Raw genomic sequence first — 15,948 nt, forward strand, 5'->3', positions numbered from 1 at the left:
AACTGGAAGGAGAGAAGCACTTCCCCAACACGACGAGGCGACGCCACCGAGGAGAGAGGGAGAAAGTGATTGTGGAAAAGAAAAGGTGTTATTTCAGCACAGCGAGTGTTGCAGGATGCTGCTGGTGGGGGAAAGAGAAACGAACGATGAGACGAGGCAGGGAAGCAAGCTGCACCAGAGCAAACCTGTCGAGCGGTGTCAAGCACTCTGCATGCGGAGAGACGGAGCGAGGAAAGAGACCCGCAGCAGTTTTGTTTTTTTTCCGGCCGCCGTTCCGTCCCACGCTTCACGAGGGTCGTCATATAACGCGGGTCAGGTGTAAAATCGCATCGGATAACCGGGGTTTTTAATGCATTGCTTCTGTGAGAACTTCGCCAAGACTGCGCTAATCCGTTGTGAAACCCAGGTCGTCGCAAAAGCATGGGACGTGTAACCGGGGTTCCACTGTATCTACTTTTTTTAAAAATGAAAGCCTAATGGGTTCCTTCAAACATGGTTTTCGCCATGGTTATTCAACAATAACTCAGCTCATCGAGATTATCTATGATGTAGCAGCTTCCCTAGACAGACATAACCAGATTGACATTATATTTATAGACTTTGAAAAGGCATTCGACCGTGTTTCTCATCGAAAAATATTATTGAAGCTAAAACCAGCACTAAAAAACACCATCTTACTAGCTTGGATAGAAGCCTACCTATCATCCAGACGTCAAGACATGTCCATTGATGGCGTAAATTCACGTGCCATTTCAGTACTTTCATGCATTCCACAAGGATCTGTCCTTGGTCCTCTCTCTTTCCTCGTGTATATTAATGACATTGTTCAGAACACTCCAGTCAAGATACAGCTCTTTGCCAATGATTGCCAATGAAGTCATGTCCATTGATGGCGTAAATTCACGTGCCATTTCAGTACTTTCATGCATTCCACAAGGCTCTGCCCTTGGTCCTCTCTTTTTCCTCATGTATATTAATGACATTGTTCAGAACACTCCAGTCAAGATACGGCTCTTTGCCAATGATTGCATTATATATCAGGAAATTACTTCACCTAAGGACCAGATTTTACTAAGCTCATCTCTGGATCGAATACATACATGGGGTTCAGAGTGGCAGATGACCATTATCAAAAATAACACCGTCACAATAACTATTACTCGCAAAAAGTATTCCATAAATTTCCCATACAGCTTTGATAATCAACCTTTAACAGCAGTAATCAAGTATAAGTATTTGAGAGTTGTCATTTCTAACAATTTTAGATGGAACGGGCACACTGACTATATCCAAAATAAGGTGATGAAAAAATTTGGATACTTAAGGAGGTGTTTGGGGAAGTCAACACAAGAAATTAAGCTTCTAGTGCAGAAAACCATTATTCGGCCACTACTAGAATACTCCACAGCTGCATGGGATCCATACACATTTCAATACTGGAAATATAATAGAGGAAATCAGCTGGTTTATTTATAACAAATACAGTTGGCAAGCATCACCTACAGCTCTCTTAGAAAATGTTAACCTTAAAGAACTAGAAATTAGGCAACACCGCGATAGAATGAAACTTTATCTTCTTTACCACAGACAATTAGGTATTGTGAAGGATACATATTTAGGCGATGTAAACCAACGGCCCACTTGCTCCTATCACACTGAAAAAGTAACTAAGCTTTCATGCAACACTAACTTGTTCCGATACTCCTTTTCCCCAAGTGTAACCAATTGCAATTCAATTCCAGCAGCTGTAGTCGAATGCCTGACAGTATCATCTTATTTACATACTTTAGATTCTATAACACACAACTCTGATATACTACAGTAGCCTTGATGTCACTTTTTGAGTCTTTCTGTATATACAGTTTTTTTTTTTAACTTTGCCATACATTGTTCCAACTAAGCTTGTTGCAATCTTCCAATTAAATTAAGGGGTTTTACATGCCCAAACCACTTTCTGATTTTGAGGCACGCCGTAGTGGAGGACTCCGGAAATTTCGACCACCCGGGGTTCTTTAATGTGCAGCTAAATCTAAGTACACGGGTGTTTTCGCATTTCGCCCCCATCGAAATGCGGCCGCCGTGGCCGGGATTTGATCCTGCGACCTCGTGCTTGGCAGCCCAACACGCAATCTTCCAATTCATAATGTTCATTGCTGTATCTCTTTGTGTTTATTGTATGTCTGTCGTATGTATGAAAACAACTGTAACCCACTACTGCCTAAGGTCTGAACCTAGACTGGCAGTACTGTTACAAATAAATAAATAAGTTGGCCTAGAGTATGGGTAAGTCTGCACATGAAGTAAGACATAATGGGAAATTTTGCCTAGTAACTATCAGCCACAATTGTCCATATGAAGCCAAAAGTCCCGTTTTACATAAGCCAAGTTGCACCTATCACCAAAGAGTATGTCACGGATGACAAAGGCACATTTCAAATGACCTCTATAAGACTTCAGCTCGGGCCACGTAAGCAAGCCTTTAGAATTGGCAAAGTCTGGGGATGAGGATGCTTCCCCAGCAAACAACTTCTTAATAAGCCCTATCAATTCAGCCAGACAGTTAAATTGTCTGGCTGAATTTACAGTGCTCATTAAGAGTCAGCCAAGCCAGTACTCCTTTTTTTCAGCTGTTCCTTTACTGGTCAACCAAATCGGACGTTTAAGCGTTTCCTTTAAAAAAGCTATCGCTCTGCAGAAATCAGTTTCTTCATTCTGGGCTGTAAGTTGTAGCCTATTTGGCATTGTAAAACAGAATACTGGTCATAAACATGCCATGTTTAACACCAAGAGTGAGTAAAGAAGATTAATAGCCAATAAACATTTCCTTTATACCTTCCTACCACAAATAGTTAAAGCTATGGTTTGAAAAAAATTCAGGTGAAAAATGCACTCACAATATAAATAAACAAGGATAATTACAAGAAAAATAAATAAGTATTCGAAGTGCTTCCACTTTCAATGCCTTCGCCTTTTATTAGCAACACATGCCTGACCAGTCTGTCCAACAGAGGGGCGTAACAAACTTTTTTTATGCATCTTCAACATCACCGTGCCAACTGTACTTAATTCATTTCATCATCAGCCTATGTCCACTGCAAGACGAAGACTCCTCCAAGCAATCTTCAATTAACCCTGTCTTGTGCTAGCTGATCCCCCCAGTCTGTAAACTTCCCCACTTCATCACACTGCCACTGTCCTTGACTATGCTTCCCTTTTCTTGGTTGTGTCCATTCTATGATCCTTATGGTGGAACTGGTTATGCATTACATGTCCTGCCCACCTTTGTGCATTTCATATTAAACGTCAACTAGAATATTGACTACTCCCGTCAACTCCACACCGCTCTTTTCCTGCCTTTTAACTTCGTCCAACATTTTTCGTTCGATCACTTGTTCTGCAGTCAACCTCCACATTTCCCCCCATATGCTAGTGCATGTAGAGTGCAATGATTGTATACTTTTCAAGGACAGCGGTGGTAGCATGCTGGTCATGATTCGGCAATGCCTGCCACGTGTGCTCCAGCCCATTGTCACAGGGTACTTGCCTACGTAAACATACTCTTGCAAAGATTCTAGAGGCTCGCTATAAATCATGAATTCTACGTTTCTTGCAAGGTTGTTGAATATTACGTTTGTCTGCTGCATATCAGCCTTCAACCGTACTCTTACACTTTGTCAGCTAAAGTCCTCAACCACTGGATGCAAGTACCACCAACAGTGCTGAGCAGGACGATGTTATCTGCAAACCACAGGTTGCAGATGACAACCCCTGTGGATCCCCACCCCTAGCCATTTTTAATCTAATGGCTAGAGTGTTTCCTCTAAGCATGCTGTGAACAGCATTGCAGAGATTGTCTCTTAGCCTGGCCCCTTTCTTGATTGGTATTTTGCCGCTTTACTTGTTTAGAATTAAAGATACTGCGGAATCTTTATAGACATTTGCCGATGTTCATGTGTGCTTCCGGTACTCCACGACTGCCGATATCTCTACTGAATGAAATGCCTTTTTATAGTCTGTGAAAGCCATATACAGTGGTGATCCAGCCAGTTGAGCATTTGGAGCAATTTTTGGAGCACGAAAAATGTTCTGGAGCAGTTTAGCAGCCAACCAGCATTTTGGAGCAGTTCCAGAGCAGAAAAATTTGTCTTTTATGGAAAATTTTGAGTAGTACTGCAGTAATCTGTAGCGATTGGGCAAAGCTTGTTATTATTGTGCGATCAGTAAGTGCTGCTCAAAATAGTGAAGAAAGACATAAAGCCAACAGCTACCAATTAAGTTTCTCTTCCCACAGACGGTATGCAATGCACAGTATGTTGCAAAAATTTTTATTTGGCTAGGCAAGAAACTTAATTTAGTAAAGAATTAAATAAAATTTGACAACGAACATGAGAACAAACATATGTGCCTGGGGTGCAAGAGAGACATAAAATTACAAATGAGCTAGAACAATTTGCACCATCAGGCACAAGACAAAAAGTAATGGCAAATGTCTTGTGTGCATTCCAAATGACAGATGTGCTTCGATATGCTCTACTGCACAAAACAAAATGTGTATTACGCCCAATAACAATGCTAGAACCTTAACAAGAGACTACGAGTCTATGAACAGCACTAAGATAAGATGCCTCCGTACGGTGTGGCGCAAAGATGGTTATGGCAGTTGAGAACAACGTTCATACCATCCCCTATACTCGCTTTCGTTGCGAGGTGGTTTGTCGGCTATCTGTGCATTTTGTGGCCTCTGCGAATTATAAATAGATACAAGTCGATTTGGTGTAAGACCATAAGTTTTGTTGCCGATACCTGATCGACCTCTTGAAGCACTACCTCTTACTGCCCCCAAGGGCTCAAATTTCTGCAGGCATGTTCTAAATAGGTCTCGAGGCATGCCAGTACCATTATTAGGTGTATCAGTGCTCGTACTACGACAGTAGATGGCTGGTGCACGCATGTATAATTAAGGAATGCGCACTGTCTCCCGTGACAACTGCCTCTTCCCACTCTTGGTGTGCTTCACCGCTATACTTTGCACATGCTTCACTGCGTAACACTGCTATATTGAGGCAAAGCTAACTTTCGGGAACCATCATTGTGCAATGCGCCGTGCATTCCGAGCTTCGAAGCCAATGGCGAAGATTACAAAGGCGGAGTCATCCATTGATAACAGCGGCGAATTGATTGAAAGAAAAATATGGCACGCAACAGCAGGAAGCTTGGTAGCGAACGTCGAAGTAGCTAGGCCTAGCTAGCACTGCCTTGGTGGTGGCTATGCTGCCAGCAGATCTGCGTGCGAGAATGCGTTTTGAGCGACTAGATAAAATGGTGGCAGTGATGGCTTCGATCAATGGTGTTTCAGACCTGCAGTCATGGCAAAAAGTGCAGAAAATCGGACAGCAAAGGGTTTTTGAATCTGAAATTTTAGATGTTCTTATACAATGACTCTATGGAAACCGTGGAGGTGCCGCGAAGGTGTCCGAATTGACGGGCATGTCTGAAAAATCGGCCGTCCTGAAAGTCGATCGTTGACTGTAGTTGCATAACCCTACTGAAAACATTGCATTGCCATGAAACACAAAAATACCACACTTTTGCGCAGTTGGGCCAAATGGCACTTGAGTGGGCATAGTCAGGAGCAGTTGGACAACCACTGCATATAGAAAGGTTGGTTGTATTCCGCAGATTTCTCAATTACCTTATTGACAACATGGACATCATCCATTGTAGAATACCCCTTCTTGAGTGAGTGAGTAAACTTTATTGCAGGTCCGGCGAGGACGCGAACTCGTCGCGCACCCGGCTAGTCCCACGTCGGGACTGGCAGGTCTAGCCCACCGGCCCGGGCATGCTGGACAGCCAGGATTTGCTTTCCTAGAGCGGGGCTACGCAGAAGCGAGTCCCACTCCTCCTTGATGAACTTGGGGTATGTCGACCCGCATTCTTGAAGCCAGCCTGTTCTCTTGGCCGGCTGAACTCACGTGTTGCCCTGACATCACTAAAAATTACCTTGCTGAATATTTTATACAATATTAAAAGCAAGTGAAATGGCACATAATTCTTCAATTCTTTAATGGCTACCTTGTTATGAATTAGAATAATGTTGCCATTCTTCCAACTCTCTGGTGCACTTGAAGTCGTGAGGCAGTGCGCATATATGGTCGCAAGCCTTTCAATGTCCCATGCATCTTTCATGAAATCGAACGTTATTCCACCTTCTCCTGCCGCTTTTTCTCAGAGACATGTCTTACAATGTCCACCTAACCTAATCGCTAGTTATAAATGGAGCTTCTGCGTCCTGTTCGTCACTACTTCTAATCAAGGTTGTGTGGCTGTTCTGGGTACTGCAGAGGTCAGTATAGAATTCTTCTACTGCTTTTACTATACCATCAAAACTGCTAGTAACATTACGCTGCTTATCTTTCACTGCACACATCTTGCTCTCTCAAATGTCAACTTTCTATCTTACATCCCAGTCAGATGGGCAGTGACACTTCGAGCGAGTGTACTGCTAGTGCCACTTGCAGGCTGTCAGAGAGAAAGACTCCCCAGACAGAGTTCGTCAGAGACACTCCCCAGCGAGCGTCTTTGAGGAACTCACTTCGCTGCGTTGACATGTGTGGCCTCAATAACAATGAGTCAAGAATAAATAAATTCTCACAGCGGAGTTGGCACTAATTTAAAGCACGGTGAACATGTGTTACAATTAGACTTATATTCTATAATGGGTTGGTGCGACAAGTGGCTTGCGGAACTAAACATGAATAGATGCAAATTAAAACATGTTTCTCGAACAAACAAATGTTACCAAGTTTATAAACTTAAAAGTACTATGCTTGAACAAGTTTCATGTTATGGATATCTCAGAATCAATATAACGTCTGATCTAACAGGGAAAACTCATGTTACTGTAATAAAGCAAATTGAATGCTAGGATACTAACGTCGAAATGTCTGTAAGTCTCCAACAGAACTAAAATTGCTTCTTTATAAAACCCTTGTGTGCCCCAAATTAGAATATGCCACAGCTGTTTGGCATCTTGGACATGATTAATGCACTTGAACCGATTCAGAATGACGCAACTCGCTTCACACTAGCCAATTACTTTCGCACATCCAGTGTGACAGCAATGAAATCCTGTTTATCATTGTCTCATTTATCAAAAAAGTTTTCACCTATGCTTAATTCCCGAAGTCTACCATCATCTACATGCCGAGCTCATCCCTGCACCTACGTACCTTTCATTGCGAGTAGACCCTATAGTAAAGTTCAGTGTACATTCTCTCACACAAACCCATTTCTGCACTCTTTCATACCTAACACCTCGTGATGGCAACCACATTCCCGCCAATATTGTTTCCATGACAGATCATGCTTTGTTCTGACAACCTTTATTTGCATTTTTTTCACTGTAACTAACTGTGCCATATAGCGAGTCATTTTGTTTGTGCCACGCGGTTTTTGTTTTATCGTTCGTTGTAGTATTCTGCCTTACCGTTTCTTCTGCGTAACTTTGTATGACTTACTGTTCCTTTGTAACCACTCCCCTCTCTACAATGCATTTGCATTTGAGAGTATTTGGAATAAACAAATAAATTAATAATTCTAAGACCACTTCGTTGTGATTTCAAATGTTGAGAGTGTGTGCGACATCAGTCAAGCCAGAAAAAGCTTGAAACCTTCCTTTTCGAGGGATTGTGCCATTCTGACTCTGGATATGTTCCTTCCTTGGATAGGCTCAAAACAAATAGACATGCTAATGGGATTACAGTATTTCCATTTTAGATGGGGGAGGTTCTTGTACATAAGCATCTTCGTGTAATGAAAAAGTAACCGTTTCTAAAACTAAAAATGCTGAGAATCATATAAACCCCTATAACTTCACAGATCATCGCTGCTATCAAAGTGTCGTTACATTTGCTCGTATGACTTGGGTATTAGCCATTTAACACTGCCTCCATTTTCTTACTGTTTACTCGAGCTTTCCAGTGTTATACTTTCAAATGCCATCTTTCTTCTTGCAGTTGATCTTTTACAGATTTACAATTTAGCAGGTTCATTCTTATCTGTGGAGTTAGACATTTTCATGCTCTGTAATTTCCTTATTAGGGCCTTTGTTGCTTAGGAGAATGCGGCCTGTGAAATTATCTGAGCTATAGTTCACTTAATTACTTCTATACTATCCTCAGACTTGTTTGTGAGCCTGAATTCACTCAGAGGTAGGCACTTGACTCATCTTTCTCTGAGAGTAATCCTGAACCTCACTAACTTGTAATCACTTCTGCACAACTAGGCTGAGCTTGGCAGACAGCATGAAACTTATTCCTTCTCCGTTAGGGCTTTTCCAAGTCCACTTCCTGTTAATGCCCTTCCAAAAAAAAAGTATTCATTTATTGGAGCATATTCAATGTCCTGATAACTACATCTTCATTATCACTGCACAAGGTCGGAGCATAGCCTTAGTGCTGCCTTTAATATCTATCTCAACTTTATTACATTTGTTTACTGTAAAATTATTTGAACAAGTATATTCTCTTTGGCAAGTTTTTAGCAATGGTTTTAGGCACCAAAAATGACGTGGACAACAGTATAAAAGACACGGACAGGCATACTAAAACCATTTCTAAAAGCAATGTACCAACAAGCCCGGCAGCAGACGTTACTAAACAAACTTTGTCAGGTATGTATAAAATTTATATCTTCAATCAAACATGGAATACATTCACACCACCATATGAAATACTATTTTTTCAAAGGATACAAATATGGAACTCGTAAAGAACTGACACTTGGAAAACCTGGAGTCAATGACATGCTGCAATACATTAGATTGTGTTATCTATGAAGTATTGTGTTCCTTGTGGTACATATGCATGGCAAGAGTGATGCCAAATTTTTCTTGATCAATGTTATTTGCGCACCACTTGGAACGATGGCTGGCGGACGACAGACACAAGTGTAAACTTTCAAATGGTTTTAACACATTGACCTTCAATTGTAACCAACTAGCCCAAACCAGTGCCCTTGTAAGATACATTTTTCTGTCGTGGGCACAGGAGGGCACATCACTTGGCACATGGTGGCAAGAAGGTATAGACCTTTTACAGCACCATACCCATATTTGCTCACATGACAGCGCCTTCTGGTCAGCACTTGCTTGCTAGCTTGCAATGGTCATGGTGGCACTAGGTACGGATCAGACAGCTGTTATTCCGGCCACCATGGTGAGAAGTGTGTGTGTGGACGACACAAGGCTGCAGCCAAAGCTGCAGAGGCAGTGTAAATAAGCCTTTAATTTACCCACTTTGTCTTCACTGCAATTTTACTGTGTGCTAGCTTACCGGCTGAAGGTGACGAATGCAGCAACCTGAAGTTTGCTTTAACCCTTTACATTCTAGCCTTTACAGCGGTATATCTGTAGGGCTGTTACAGCTGTACGCCTGCTGTCGTCGTTGCCTTTGTGCACAACAATTTCGTTCGGTAATAGGTGTGTGCACATGCAGAAGAAGCCTGTTTGCTACATGCTCCAGCCATGGTGGTTAGTTCTGACCATGTAAGTGCTGTTGCCAGCGCTCATCAGACAATTTGGGAATGGCTTTCTGATTAATTACAGCTCAGATTAAAATATTTGCGGACATGTGGACAAAATATATTGCAAGTGGACGACAAATCACTCACCCGCTGTTTTATCCCAAATGCAGCGAGAAAGCTTGTGGCGCCCAGCTATTACTCCACATTTGACTTCACTGTTATGGACTCACTTGCACTGCTTATCGAAGTTCAACATCATGTGACATTTTGTGGTCCCAGTGGTGGCAATAAGATTGTTTTCACTGCAAGTAGTGTTAGTCTCGCCGTCACTGCCGGCAATTCACTATCCAACACTGACAGTAAATGTGCTCGCCATGCGGGAAGGTGTGCATGGTGAACAGTTGTAAATACAGGCACTCCTGGTACGGTTGAGCTGCATAAAGCCAAGCTAAAGGTGCAGTATGGTTTTGCTTAAGTGGACGCGATCCACGCGTGGTGCAGTTATGCTACATCTACAGTCTGGTGAACGGTCGTAAATACAAGCACTCCTGGTATGGTTGAGGTGTATAAAACCAAGGTAAAGGTGCGGTATGGTTTTGTCCAGGCATGGCACAGTTATGCTACATCTACAGTCTAGTGTAGCCAGCGCAGGAATCAAACATGCCCATTCGCATGCCAGAGCAGCTGGAATAGGGTGCCTGGTGCACTAGCTTGGCTGACCAGTAGCATGCTGTTCGAGTTCACTGAAGCGAGCGTGTTGCATTTGCACCTTCGACAAACAAAGTCAGCTAGTGCTGCGGCAATAACTGATTGTCACACTGCTGTGGCTCATGTTTATTTTATTTAGCCCATGCTGTCAATACAACTTGGGGATTGTTACAGGAGTGGGCTCACATACGAGAGGTATACGAGAGTCAGCTCAAGCGCAGGGCTGATAAGTAGCTGAGGCTTGGCAAGGATAGAGGGGCTCGATGCTATGTGTGCATAAACTCACGGCCAGACAGGCTGGGTACGGGCCGGACTGCGGCCGTAATAAAGCTTCACCCATTTCACTCTGGTGCCATAGCATTCCTGCATGGTTTACTGTGGCATCCACAACATGCCCACCATGTCGTGTTCTCCTTTGTGATATATGCGACATGCAGTTGCTGCTCGTTTTTGCCGCTGTGTCAGAAAAGATTTCGTTCGTCTACTTCGATGCATCCAATGTAGAGACGCATGAAATATCTTGAAGATGGTGCACTACCAGAGATGATTGCTCATGAATATCACCCTTGAAATTAATTTACCTTTGGTTTTCGTGTGCCATCGCGGCATATGGTACTTATAGTCACGCAGAGAAAACATTTGCCAAGCAAATCTTGATAATGTTAAGAACAGCCCGCTGAGGTGCAAGTTTTGCCAGCCAGTTGCGACAGCGGCGTCAACTTTTTTTGGAAAGTCACTGTTACGCTCTAGCCAAACGGCGTTACTAAGTCTACTGTGCCCGCATTGCAATGCGCCACGTCCGCCACTCTGCGTCGCGGGATTGATGAGTTCAACGAACAAGGCTTTGTGACTAAACATGCCACTGCCAGCCCAGTCGGGCGCGAGCGGGGGAGTTGCCGAGGGAACGTCTACGGAGTCCCCTTCCCACGCACCTTTCAAGATGCAGGACAATGGACAACCGGCGGCTGCGCTGCGGGGGTCAGCTCGACGAATAAAATTCGCCTTTCCTGACGTAAGTCCCGAGCTCTGCAAAGACCATCTGACGTCGGTGGGGGCCGTGATGAACCTGTGCGGAAGTGTGTGTGTGTGTCCCTCTGGCAGAGAGGCGACTAGTTTACGATGACTGGTCGAATGTTTCCCTCACCTTGGGATCGAGTGTTTATAAACCGCTGTTGTGCGGCTGCTCAGTGTACTTTCTCTCGTGGTCATGTTAGACTGATGTACTTACTCTCGCAGTCATGCTAGACTTATGTACTTTCTCTCGCAGTCATGCTAGACTGATGAACTGCAACGTCCTTATGTAGATACTGTAAATAAACCCATATTCCTCGTTCTTGATGGGAGCAGTCCTTCACTTCAACAACGTCCTCAGCGTGGATAAGTTGGACGACGGCATGGGCCAGCTACCATCTAATTCAGGCCCGACTCCAATCTTGATAACAGGTTACGAGCGGTAGGATTGACCTCCCAAGCCTTACAATGAGTAAGTGACTGGTCCTGAAATGTAGCTTGTGCAGCTGCGTTAACTGCAGTTTACATGCTTTGTGCGAGTTGGCTGGTCCGCATCGCACTTGCCTGCTGTACCGTGGTGCACCTTTCGCTCTGAAAGCTGGGACAGAAAAGATTACTCAAATTACACTAAGCAACAAAAAACGACACAGACGTAAGAGCAGACGACACACCACCTTGCGCCTGGTGTGTCGTCTTCTCTTACGTCCGTGTCATTTTTCGTTGCACAATATCATTTGAGTAATGGATTACTAACTTGTCCAGAATGCTGCTCTCATACAGAAAAGATGTACTCAGCCTTCCTCTACTCAGCGTTGTGGACTGAACAGCCATTTTTCTCATGCTTGAGTACATATTTGAGCACCTGATGGCCAGATAACGCATTGGCATTCTTGCAACAGGGAGAACACATGTCGAGAGAGGTGCTCGTCAACTCGCAAATGAGCGAGCAAAGCGCCTAGCTGCCTAGGTGCAACATGGCTCAACTGAGGGACCAACAGTTGCGTACAGTTCAATATCCACCCCATCCGTGTCGCTACCATTCTGCCGCCAGGTGCATGCTTCGTCTGCATAGGCACTATTTAGCTGCTAATAACAAAATTAGGCAATTACCAGTCCTGCGGCTTTGCCAAGATTACTTTGAGAGTATAGGCTAGGCATTTATGGTCAATTTACCACAAGTGAAATTTCTTTGCAGTTGGCCTTCAAGTGATGCCTGGCCTCTCGGCGAAACGTTGCTGGAGGGAAGATTCATGCTTGCTTGCTTGCTCTCAATTCAGAAGACATTCAATGGCGACAGGCACATGGCAACCACTAGTACACTGTGCACTTAATGCTTGCTGTAAAAGGTCTACACTGACAGGTCACCTGCTACCTGGAGCAGAAGCAGCTTATTTGAAACTACTAGACTATACAAGTGTCACGGATGAGTGAAAGTCGGGCACTGTCAAGGGGGCCTCTTTGAATTGGTGCCTGCTGAACGTCTCTGTTGAAACGTATATCTGCGATAGACTTTCGTGCTGTACGCAAGCTCAGATCCCAACTGGTGCATGTTGGCAACCATGAATTCAAAGTTTTAGTCGCTCTTCCTCACATTGTACAAATCAGTGTAATGTTTAATGTCACTTCGAATGCTCTGTCCACGCAACACAGCCTAATGCATCCGCTGTAAACTGCTAAAAAGCCAGTGATTTCATTATTTCCACTTTTAACATCAGTTTACCACTACAAAATTGTTTCCAATTTTTGGCATATGCATTGTGGCACATAGCTGCATATGCATCTAGACAGGCTGATCTTTACACTTCGATCAAGCGTAAAAAAAATAATAATTAATGAATCGACGTAAAAGTGTCGAGAGGATCGGGTCAGATGTGATCGAAGCTGAAATATGAATCGCAGCAGCACGAGTGGTCTCTTAAAGAAAGAAATGAAAATGTGCCGCGGGTACCAATAAAAATGCCGCCCTCTTTTCGCTCGCCAAAGCCCGCGTCATCTCGGGCACATACAGTGATCCTCTCGCCGGTGGATGCTGCCCCGCAACGCAGCGTTCCTCCGCTTCCGAGCATCCTCCGATGCGTTTGTCGAGACTCGGAATCGCTCTAGCGGAAAAACAGTCGGGCATAGCCGTTCTTGAGAGCGCTAACAGTGAGCAGACACCAATGCCGACGGAAATCGCGCGCTACACGAAGCGTCTCGCCACGGGGCGGGCCAGGCGGAGAACCAGCGACTGAGCAGGTGCTGCGGCTGCGCACTTTCAGCCAAAGGCGTCCCTCCTCCTCGACCTGCCAGCCACGCGGCAGCGCCGGGCAGTAGCAGTGCGACCGCGCCGAGCGCCCACACACGAACAGCGTCGAGACCACGGGTCGAGACCACGCGCCCCTACCTGACACAGGCGGCGAAAAAGCTGAGGTAAGTCACGACCGTCATGACTGCACTTGGTCCGCGCTCGGTGCCGCCATGCTGCTACCCGCTGAGCGACGCAGCGGTCCCTGCCCCGATGCGCCCGACCGACGCAATAGACGCTCGCGTCCGACAGGGGTATCATTTCCGATCGAGACTTCTCGACTAATGTACTGATGAACGTTCGTCATTTTTGGAGCTCTACACCGACAGACTGCTGGTGAAATACGCATCTGAGCGAGTTCTGAAGCGACAACAAAACAAAATATACAAAGAAAAAGTACAGGCGGCCATTTTGCGGCTGCGCGGTGCGAGTGTCCCGAGGCGGAGTGAGCCCCTTTTTCGGCAACGGATTGCGAGCTCCCGGATGGGCCTAGCACTGCGCGGTAGGTGCGCAGTGTGCGTTAAAGGGTTAATTAATGCTGCTTTCGCGTACGCTCGCGTTTACTTACCGCTCAGAGGTGCTCCTGCCTTTCGAGAATTGGCCGAAAACCATGCGCAAGAGTCGATTAAAATGACGCCGAACTGAGCAAGACGGCAGCGGAACAGGAAGTGACGCGGGCAGTCGTCATCGACTGCTTCTGTGGTCCCGCGGTAAGCTCGTGTGCCGGCGTTGCTTCAGATTGCTCCGCTTTCTTTTTTCGTCGTTTTTTTTACCCTTGTTGCTAGGGTCGTGCGAATGGGCATACATTTCAGTACCATTATCGACGTCTGATGCTCTTATGGTGCTTATATTTTGGACCCCCCCCCTCTCCCCTGTGTTTCGCCTGTAGATCTGCTGCTTCCCAGAGTTTGGATCGATTCTCGGCCTAGAGACTGAAAACCGATCTGCGCGCCGCTCTTGGCACATTTCGAGAGCCGTTGTGTTTGCTTGCTTGGTTCACCGGACTGTCTAAGGACTCTCAAGTTCAAATGCGGTGGCTATATCGTCGAGACTAATACTACGCGTTACCTCGCCGGGCTACATCATACCGAAGAACAGCAACGGTGAGACTGCCATGGCATTCAGTCAGCTGTCGGCGGCTGTTAGTGTTTCGTCTGCTACTGCCCGTCTTCTGCGAGCGTGTGTTGGCGCCTCGGCTGTGGTTGTGCCCGCGCGTTCATGCTTTTACAAGAGGAGCCGTAAAGGTAGCGACGACTATGAGCGGCCGCCGCCACAAGTCGACTACAGGACGCTGTTCCGGAATGGCTACAAGTTGCTGAAAGAAGACGCGCGTCAGTTTAGCGACGAGGTGGTCGAGGCGCTGCGCGGCGACCCCGCAATTTACGAACACGGCGACTGCGAAGTCTTCTGGAAGTTTGACGCCAAGACCATCGACGAGTGGACGGTGACCACCGACAGGGACAACAACGAGGGCTTCTCGCGCGCCGAGTTGGCGCCGGGACCTGCCGGCGCCGGCGTCTTCTCGGGCTACCTCGACACCCGGGTGCCAAAGGACGGCAAGGTGGCCGAGACCGGCTACTGCAACATCCGCTCGCCCCGGGCGAGGCGGCCGTTCGGCATGCCCGCCGCCTACGAGTGGTCGGCGTTCACGCACCTGGAGCTACGCATTCGCGGCGACGGGCGCACCTACATGCTCAACCTGGGTGCCGACCAGTACTTCGACGTGACGTGGAACGTGCTCTACCAGTTCCCGCTGTACACCCGCGGCGGACCCTACTGGCAGCTGGCGCGCGTGCCTTTCTCCAAGTTCTTTCTGAGCAACAAGGGCCGCGTGCAGGACAAGCAGGGCGCCGTCGACCTGACCGGCATCAAGCACCTGGGCATCACGCTGGCCGACGGCATCCCGGGCCCGTTCCGGCTCGAGATCGACCACGTCGGCGGCTACGTGGACGGCTCGCACAGCGAGGAGTTCGCCTACGAGATGTACGAGGTGCCCTTGGGCTATGGGCTCGGCGGCTGACGTGGTGGTACTGTGGAAGTGTGTTGGCTAGGCTTGTGCAGGAGTAAACGTGTTTTTTGAGGAGAGGCCACGCAAGAATACTCGACGTGCTCAGCCCAAGCAGTACACAGCTGTACTGAACTTTAGCAGCAATACATTTGGTTCGTGCACGATCCCCTGTGAGTGTCTTTCCTGTTTGGAAAGTGGCAACACGTGTGTTGGTTCCATCAACGTTTCTGCAGCTTCGTACTGATTCAGCAGGAAGACATTGGGCAGTGCATAGAAACTTTTAGGGATTAGAGTGGGCGCAGATTGTGCATTACGCGAGTAAACGCCCTTGACGTTTTTAAAGGGCTATTTAAAGTGGTATTTGACGTTTTCCACTTTGATTTACCTTCTTAACATTACCATATCCTTTAAA

General features: G+C 46.0%; 2 protein-coding genes across 7 annotated transcripts in view; one reads left to right on the forward strand and one right to left on the reverse strand.

Moving 5' to 3' along the window:
• Positions 1–14,237, reverse strand: part of LOC135902242 (DNA-binding protein P3A2-like) — a 206,152-nt gene extending 191,915 nt beyond the window's left edge. For 4 of the 5 annotated variants that reach the window (XM_065432218.1, XM_065432216.1, XM_065432217.1 and 1 more), the window contains exon 1: positions 14,097–14,237. The gene's annotated coding sequence lies outside the window, so the exon portion shown is untranslated. The remainder of the gene's footprint in view (positions 1–14,096) is intronic. The other variant, XM_065432214.1, reaches the window with a different exon arrangement.
• Positions 13,279–15,700, forward strand: CIA30 (complex I intermediate-associated protein 30). 2 transcript variants are annotated; one of them, XM_065432231.2, is made up of 2 exons: positions 13,279–13,653; positions 14,418–15,700. In XM_065432231.2, the coding sequence occupies exon 2, from the start codon at positions 14,643–14,645 to the stop codon at positions 15,546–15,548; it is 906 nt and encodes a 301-aa protein (XP_065288303.1). In that variant the 5' UTR covers positions 13,279–13,653; positions 14,418–14,642; the 3' UTR covers positions 15,549–15,700. The 2 variants fall into 2 exon arrangements, with proteins under 2 accessions (XP_065288303.1, XP_065288304.1); XM_065432232.2 differs by lacking the exon at positions 13,279–13,653 and adding an exon at positions 14,110–14,238.
• Positions 15,701–15,948: the final 248 nt, after the last annotated feature.

The sequence above is a fragment of the Dermacentor albipictus genome, chromosome 6 (genome assembly GCF_038994185.2).
Source record: "Dermacentor albipictus isolate Rhodes 1998 colony chromosome 6, USDA_Dalb.pri_finalv2, whole genome shotgun sequence".
In the NCBI taxonomy this organism is placed as follows: domain Eukaryota; kingdom Metazoa; phylum Arthropoda; class Arachnida; order Ixodida; family Ixodidae; genus Dermacentor; species Dermacentor albipictus.

Bases quoted from the DNA above. Each gene is read 5' to 3' on its own strand.
- CIA30 (XM_065432231.2), top strand. From the start codon at position 14,643: ATGGCATTCAGTCAGCTGTCGGCGGCTGTTAGTGTTTCGTCTGCTACT.